This window comes from Pristiophorus japonicus, chromosome 5 (genome assembly GCF_044704955.1).
Source record: "Pristiophorus japonicus isolate sPriJap1 chromosome 5, sPriJap1.hap1, whole genome shotgun sequence".
Lineage (NCBI taxonomy): Eukaryota > Metazoa > Chordata > Chondrichthyes > Pristiophoridae > Pristiophorus > Pristiophorus japonicus.
In genome coordinates this window covers 297644705-297653167 of record NC_091981.1, presented here as the reverse complement: position 1 = coordinate 297653167, position 8463 = coordinate 297644705, and the positions used below count along the sequence as shown (strand labels likewise).

Sequence of the window (8463 nt, the reverse complement as noted above, 5' to 3'; positions counted from 1 at the left end):
TCTGTGTCTCTCTCGCCCCCTCTCTCTGTCTCTCGCCCCCTTTCTCTGTGTCTCCCTCGCCCCCTCTCTGTATCTCTCGCCCCCTCTCTGTATCTCTCGCCCCCTCTCTGTATCTCTCGCCCCCTCTCTGTATCTCTCGCCCCCTCTCTGTATCTCTCTCGCCCCCTCTCTCTGTCTCACGCCCCCTCTCTCTGTCTCTGTTGCCCCCTCTCTCTGTCTCTCTCGCCCCCTCTCTCTGTCTCTCTCGCCCCCTCTCTCTGTCTCTCTCGCCCCCTCTCTCGGTCTCTCTCGCCCCCTCTCTCTGTCTCTCTCGCCCCCTTTCTCTGTGTCTCTCTCGCCCCCTTTCTCTGTGTCTCTCTCGCCCCCTCTCTATCTATCGTCCCCTCTCTCTGTCTCTCTCGCCCCCTCTCTCTGTCTCTCTCGCCCCCTTTCTCTGTGTCTCTCTCGCCCCCTCTCTCTGTCTCTCGCCCCCTTTCCCTGTGTCTCTCTCGCCCCCTTTCTGTGTCTCTCTCTCGCCCCCTTTCTGTGTCTCTCTCGCCCCCTCTCTCTCTCTCTCTCGCCCCCTTTCTCTGTGTCTCTCTCGCCCCCTCTCTCTGTCTCTCTCGCCCCCTCTCTCTGTCTATCTCGCCCCCTCTCTCTGTCTCCCTCGCCCTGGGGGAGGGGGGGCAGTGTGTGAACCCCAGTGACCCCCGGTGACCCGGGGGAGGGGGTACAGTGTGTGAACCCGGGGGCAGTGTGTGAACCCCAGTGACCCCCGGTGACCCGGGGGGGAGGGGCAGTGTTGAACTCCAGTGACCCGGCGGGGGGAGGGGCAGTGTGTGAACCCCAGTGACCCCGGAGGGGAGGGGCAATGTGTGAACCCCAGTGACCCCGGGGGGAGGGGCAGTGTGTGAACCCCAGTGACCCGGCGGGGAGGGGGCAGTGTGTGAACCCCAGTGACCCCGGAGGGGAGGGGCAGTGTGTGAACCCCAGTGACCCCGGGGGGGAGGGCAGGGCAGTGTGTGAACCCCAGTGACCCCGGGCGGGAGGGCAGGGCAGTGTGTGAACCCCAGTGACCCCGGTGTGTCTCACAGGGAAGCTGAACCTGGTTGACCTAGCGGGCTCGGAGCGAGTGTGGAAGTCCGGTGCGGAGGGAGATCGGCTGAAGGAGGCTCAGAACATCAACAGGTCACTCCTGGCCCTCGGGGACGTTATCCAGGCTCTGCGGGCAAAGCAGAACCACGTCCCCTTCCGCAACTCCAAGCTCACCTACCTTCTCCAGGACTCACTCCGCAAGGGCAACAAGACTGTCATGGTGGTGCAGGTAATGGTGCGAGTGTTTGAGTGTGTGTGAGTGAGAGTGTGTGTGAGTGAGAGTGTGTGTGAGTGAGAGTGTGTGTGAGTGAGAGTGTGTGTGAGTGAGAGTGTGTGTGAGTGAGAGTGTGTGTGTGTGTGTGAGTGAGAGTGTGTGTGTGTGAGTGAGAGTGTGTGTGTGTGAGTGAGAGTGTGTGTGTGTGAGTGAGAGTGTGTGTGTGTGAGTGAGAGTGTGTGTGTGTGAGTGAGAGTGTGTGTGTGTGAGTGAGAGTGTGTGTGTGTGTGTGTGTGTGTGTGTGTGTGAGTGAGAGTGTGTGTGAGTGAGAGTGTGTGTGAGTGAGTGAGAGTGTGTGTGTGTGAGTGAGAGTGTGTGTGTGTGTGTGTGTGAGTGAGAGTGTGTGTGTGCGCGCACACACGGGTCTGAGTGCGTGTGTATGTGTGTATACAGGAGGGTGATTGCGTGTACTTGCACAAGATTGTGAGTCAAATCATGTGTGCAAATGCCAGTGTAGGTGTGTGTGTGTGCACAGGTGTGAGGGGAGAGTGGGATTAGACTGGGTGGGATATTAAAGGGTACGGGGAGTGAGGGGGAGAGTGGGATTAGACTGGGTGGGATATTAAAGGGTACGGGGAGTGAGGGGAGAGTGGGATTAGACTGGGTGGGATATTAAAGGGTACGGGGAGTGAGGGGAGAGTGGGATTAGACTGGGTGGAATATTAAAGGGTACGGGGAGTGAGGGGAGAGGGGGATTAGACTGGGTGGGATATTAAAGGGTACGGGGAGTGAGGGGAGAGGGGGATTAGACTGGGTGGGATATTAAAGGGTACGGGGAGAGTGGGATTAGACTGGGTGGGATATTAAAGGGTATGGGGAGTGAGGGGTGAGTGGGATTAGAATGGGTGGGATATTAAAGGGTACGGGGGAGAGGGGGATTAGACTGGGTGGGATATTAAAGTGTATGGGGAGTGAGGGGGAGAGTGGGATTAGACTGGGTGGGATATTAAAGGGTACAGGGAGTGAGGGGAGAGTGGGATTAGACTGAGTGAGATATTAAAGGTTGCGGGGAGTGGGATTAGACTGGGTGGGATATTAAAGGGTACGGGGAGTCAGGGGGAGAGTGCGATTAGACTGAGTGGGATATTAAAGGTTGCGGGGAGTGGGATTGGACTGGGTGGGATATTAAAGGATATGGGGAGTGAGGGGGAGAGTGGGATTAGACTGGGTGGGATATTAAAGGGTGCGTGGAGTGGGATTAGACTGGGAGGGATATTAAAGTGTGCGGGAGAGTGAGGGGAGAGTGGGATTAGACTGTGTTGGGTGAAGAATATTTCTGCCAAGTGTTTGATGGGCTGAATGGCCTGAGATTGTGCCGGAACATTCTCCGATCTCAATAGCCCTGAATCCCTCTGGGAGCAGGTATCGGATGGCGGATAATGATATCCTTTCCCCCTGTCCCTAGGTGTCGCCACTGGCCAAGGACTCGGGGGAGTCCATGTGTTCACTGAAGTTCGCTCAGCGAGTCTGCAAAGTGGAGCAGGGGCCAGCCAACCGGCGGCTGGAAGCTTCCGGAACCGAGCCGTCACCCTGAGAAACGCTGCCCCTCCCCCGCCCCTTGCTGCTGTCTCTGGGCCCAGCGACTCACACACCAAGCCTCTCGCGACTGACCTCTGACGCCTTCCTTTGCCGAATATCTAACCAACCTCCCCCACCCGCAGGATTGCGTCGATACGATTGGTCAGCGGGGGAGGGGGAGCGACATCTCTCATTGGATGCACCGGACTCAAGTCGGTCAGCTCATGATGGGAGCTTTTATTAAAAGGGCTATGCATGGTATGGGAGGGTGGGGAGATTACATGGGGGTTTGGTGGAGTGGGGTGGGGGTAATTATTTCTGTGGCGAGCCAGTTAATCGCAGACTGGCCCCGAGAAACGAGGGGGACTCGGTACAGTCATGCCTCGGGCTGCCGTGGGACCTGAGGTGGACCCCACACCCAGCGAGGACCTCTGCCAATGGGGCTATTTGGAAGGAGTGGCGATTGTTTATCCGTGTTTTTTAACTAAAAACGTACAGCTGCTGGAATCGCGTGATGGTGACACGGCGCCTTTAAGGGGAGCGAAAAGATTTGACGCACGCATTTAAAGCGTTCAAATCAAGGAACGAATCGGAATCGGGTTCACCGAACCAGTCACAACTGGAACTAACTCTGAAACAAAGGGACAGGAGGAGGCCATTCGGCCCCTCGAGCCTATTCTGTCATTCAATCAGATCACGGCTGATCTGGACCTTAACCCCATTTACTCGCCTTGGTTCCGTGTCCCTCCATACCCTTACCCAACAAAAATCTATTAATCCCAGTCTTGAAAGCTCCAATTGTCCCCCAGCATCCAGTTTTTTTGGGGGGAGAGAGTTCCAGATGTCCACTGCCCTTTGTGTGTGGAACTGCTTCCTGACATCACTCCTGAACGGCCTGGCTCTGATTTTAAGGTGAATCCCCCTTGTTCTGAACTTCCCCCGCCAGAGGAAATAGTTTCTCTCGATCCACCCCATCAACTCCTTTGAACGCCTCGATTTGATCACCCCTCAATCTCCTTCGATCACTCCTCAATCTCCTACAGCCGGGAGAATACAAGCCAGACTTCACCGTAGCGGAAGAGGACCCAGTGTCTGTGGTACAGGGGAACCTAACAGTAAGTCAAGGGGAGGAACGTAGTGGATTTAATATAAGTTAAAAGTGGTAATGTAATGGAGAAAGTAATGGGACTGAAGGATAAGCGCTCTCCAGAATCTGGCATAGAAACATCAAAAATAGGTGCAGGAGTAGGCCATTTGGCCCTTCGAGCCTGCACCGCCATTCAATAAGATCATGGCTGATCATGCAACTTCAGTACCCCATTCCTGCTTTCTCTCCATACCCCTTGATCCCTTTAGCCGTAAGTGCCATATCTAACTCCCTTTTGAATATATCTAATGAATTGGCATCAACTACTTTCTGTGGTAGAGAATTCCACAGGTTCACCACTCTCTGGGTGAAGAAGTTTCTCCTCATCTCAGTCCTAAATGGCCTACTCCTTATCCTTAGACTGCGTCCCCTGGTTCTGGACTTCCGCAGGTTCTGGATGGCTTGAAACAGTTGAAGAAAATAACCAACGCCTTCGTTATAATTTCCCCAAAGCTCTCTCGATAAGGAATTTTGGGTGGGAATGTTGTAAATGTCGCTCTAAGACCGGCGGGAGAGAGAGAAACCAGGAAACGACTGACCCGTCAGTTTAATGTCAGTCGTGAGGAGGTTACTGGAATCAGTCATCAGGGACAGAGTGACTGAGCACTTGAACAAATGTCGGCCAATCAGAGGGAGCCGGTGTGGATATGTCGAGGGTAGATCCTGTTTGACGAACCTAGTTGACGTTTTTTGAGGTGCGAGGCATGATGGTCAGGGCCCGCCTGTGGGGTGGGTTGTACATATGGACTTCCAGAAGTTCTCCGCTAAGGTTACACACCAGAGATGATTAACATAATTGAGAAGCCACAGGAATTGGAGGGAACGTCTGGACCTGAGCTAGGAGAGTGAAGGGGGGAGGGTACGTACTCTGGTGGTGAGTGGTTTGTCCCGTCTCCCCCGGGATCTATACTGCTGACTCAACCTTTCACCTCACGACTTGGATGCAGGAATAGTGAGTGGGAATGTAGAACAATACAGTACAGAAGGAGGCCATTCGGCCCATCGTGCCTGTGCTGGCTCTTTGAAAGAGCTCTCCAATTAATCCCACTGCCCTGTAGCCCTGAAAATATTTCCCCTTCCAGTATATGTTCAATTCCCTTTTGAAAGTTATTACTGAATCTGCTTCCACCGTAGGCAGCGTACTTCAGATCATCGTAATAAAAATGTCTCGTATCCCTACCCCCCGAATTATCTTAAATCTGTGTCCTCTGATTACCGATCCTTCAACAGCTAGAAGCAGTTCCTCCTTATCTACTCTACCAAAAGCCATCATGATTTTGAGCAGCTCTGTCAAATCTCTCCTTGACCTTCTCTACTCTTAACAGGACAAGTCCAGCTTCTAGAACATAAAAAATAGGAGCAAAGGTAAACCATACGGCCCCTCGAGCCTGCTCCGCCATTTAATACGATCATGGCTGATCCAATCATGGACTCAGCTCCACTTCCCTGCCCACTCCCCATAACCCCTTATCCCCTTATCGGTTAAGAAACTGTTTATTTCTGTCTTAAATTTATTCAATGTCCCAGCTTCCACAGCTCTCTGAGGCAGCGAATTCCACAGATTTACAACCCTCTGAGAGAAGAGATTTCACCTCATCTCAGTTTTAAATGGGCGGCCCCTTATTCTAAGATCATGCCCCCTAGTCCTAGTCTCCCCCATCAGTGGAAACATCCTCTCTGCATCCACCTTGTTAAGCCCCCCCATAATCTTATACGTTTCGATAAGATCACCTCTCATTCTTCTGAATTCCAATGAGTAGAGGCCCAACCTCCTCAACCTTTCCTCATAAGTCAACCCCCTCATCCCCGGAATCAACCGAGTGAACCTTCTCTGAACTGCCTCCACAGCAAGTAATCTCCCCTGCACCCTCTCTAATGCCCTGACATTCGTCCCAAAGTGTGGTGCCCAGAATTGGCCATGATATTCCAGCTGAGGCTGAACCGGTGTTTTATAAAGGTTTACCATAACTTCTTTGTTTTTGTACTCTGTGCCTCTATTTATAAATCCAGGGATCCCACGTATCTGTTTTTAACAACGTTCTCCATTTGCCCTGCCACCTTTAAAGACCTGTGTATGTACACCCCCCCCCCCCCCCACCTCCAGCTCGCTCTGCTCCACCGTTAAAATCGTACCCTCTGGTTTATATTGCCTCTTCATTCTCCCTACCAAAATGTATCACTTCACACTTCACTGCATTGAATTACATCTGCCACGTGCCTGCCCACCTCCCCAACCTGTCTCTGTCCCTCCTGAGGCCTGTTACAACTCCCTCGCTGTGTAACACATTTCTACGTTCTGTGCCGTCTGCAAACTTTGAAACGATGCCCTGTACACCCAAGTCCAGGTCAGTGATATAGATCAAGAACATAGCTCCGAGTTGGCTGCCGTCACCAAGTTCGGAGGCACAGCGGGTTGTGCAGACGGGAGCAGAGGTTGCAAAGGGACAGAGACAGACTGAGTGAGCGGGCAGCACTGTGGCAGCTGGGCCTCGACGTGAGAAAGTGTGAGGTCATCCACTTCGGACCTAAGGAAGATAGGTCGGAGTGGTTTATAAATGGTGAGAGGCATTTACAGGGACAGAAAGTAGCTAATGGCCTTTATCTCAGGCAGTGGGGGGGAGAGGAGTGGAGAGAGCGGGCGGAGGGGAGAGTGGCCGGGGGGGTAGCGAGCGAGGGGAGGGGAGAGAGCAGGGGGGGGGTAGGGGAGGGGAGGGAGCAAGGGGGGGGGGGACCGAGCGAGGGGGAGGGGAGGGGAGGGAACGGGGGGGGGGCGAGTGGGGGGATGGGGGGAGCCGGGGGGGGTGGGGAGAGAAGGGGAGGGGGAGGGGAGGAATCTGGGGGAGGGGAGGGAAGGGAGAGGAGCGGGGGCTGGGATACAAAGGGGAGGATTGATGTTTCTGTTGTACAGATCCTCAGTCTGACCGTATCTGGACACTATGTCTAGCTCTGGGTCCCGCCCCTTGGGAAGGATATATCGGCCTGGGAGTGGGGGCAGTGCAGATTCACAGAATGGTACCGGGGTAAAGGGGTTAAATTATAGGAACAGGTGGCACAGACTGGGCCTGTATTCCCTCGAGTGTAGAAGGTTACGGGGTCTCTGATCGAGGGGTTTAAGAGGATTAAAGGATTCCATCAAGTGGATCGAGAGAAACTATTGCCTCTGGAGGGGGGAGTCCAGAACAAGGGGGCATCACCTTAAAATTAGAGCCAGGCCGTTCAGGGGTGATGTCAGGGACATAAGAAATAAGAACAGGAGTAGGCCATAAGGCCCCTCGAGCCTGCTCCGCCATTTAATACGATCATGGACTCAGCTCCACTTCCCTGCCCGCTCCCCCGTAACCCTCGACTCCCTCACGACGTTACAACATGTGTCCCAGTGTTTGAGACCCAGAACACACCCAGACTGAGTGCCTTTCCACAGGGGAAGCACTTCTTCACACAAAAGGCAGTTGGATCTCTTCCCCCCCCCCCTCCCCCAAAAAGGGGGGTGGGGGGGGGAGCAGGAAATTGTAAATTTCAAAACTGAGACTGAGAGATGTTTGTTGAGTAAGGATTCTGGGACCAAGGCAGGCTGATGGGGGCAAGGTACAGATCAGCCGGGATCTAATTAAAATGGCGGAACAGACTCGAGGGGCCGAATGGCCTCCTCCTGTGTTGCAAAAACCCAACTGGGTCACCAATGGCCCATTAGGGGAAGGAAACTTGCCGTCCTTACCTGGTCTGGGCCTACAGGTGACTCCAGACCCACACCGACGGGGTTGACCCTGAACGGCCCTCTGAAGTAGGCCCAGCGAATGACCCAGGGCCAAGCAGTGTCCAGCTGCCTGTGTGCCCGCATATGTAAGTAGTTGGTGTGCTGGGGTGAGCCAGTCTTGAACAGGAGAGTGTCCAATACTGCAACCTGTTTATTTTATTTTCGGGGTGGGAGGGAGGGAGGGACTGGCTGATCACAAACTTCCATTCGACACTCCCGGGTTTATTCCTGCTTTTCTTTTCTACGCTGTGACCTTTGTTTCAATAAACTAACCCTCGCTGCTGATATCCTGGTGGGATAAGACTGTGCCGATAGAATGTTCCCCCTCCGGTGGGAGATTGATCAACAATCCGCGATGTGACCGGAACTGTCTCTCTGCATGTTCCCACTGTCCGTGTGTATCCCTACAGTCCCGCCCCGCGGAGTGGGGTCTGTCTGTAACCAGCTTCTCTCCGGCCCCCCCCCCCACCCTCCCCGTGTTGTCTGTAATGTACGTCGATCCCTCAATAAACGCTTCTCGTCGATCGCGCTGTGTGTGTTTGGAGTTTATGGGTACAGAGTCGCCCAGCCCTGTTCTTACTGTGTCGGGAATCCAGATGTTCGCACGTCGGAGAACACAAACCGAGCAAAATACAGCTCAGCCTGGGATTCCCCGGGCTCTCACACAAGAGGAGGCTGAGGGGGGGGGGGGGGGAC

The 8463-nt window shown here is 54.0% G+C and overlaps 1 protein-coding gene across 1 annotated transcript in view; it reads left to right on the top strand.

Moving 5' to 3' along the window:
- The window catches only part of LOC139264177 (kinesin-like protein KIFC3), a 165835-nt gene extending 162953 nt beyond the window's left edge, over positions 1-2882 (top strand). The window contains exons 16-17 of the mRNA XM_070880262.1: positions 1074-1303; positions 2754-2882. Of these exons, the coding sequence (XP_070736363.1) occupies positions 1074-1303; positions 2754-2882 (359 nt within the window). The remainder of the gene's footprint in view (positions 1-1073; positions 1304-2753) is intronic.
- The last annotated feature ends 5581 nt before the right edge of the window (positions 2883-8463 follow it).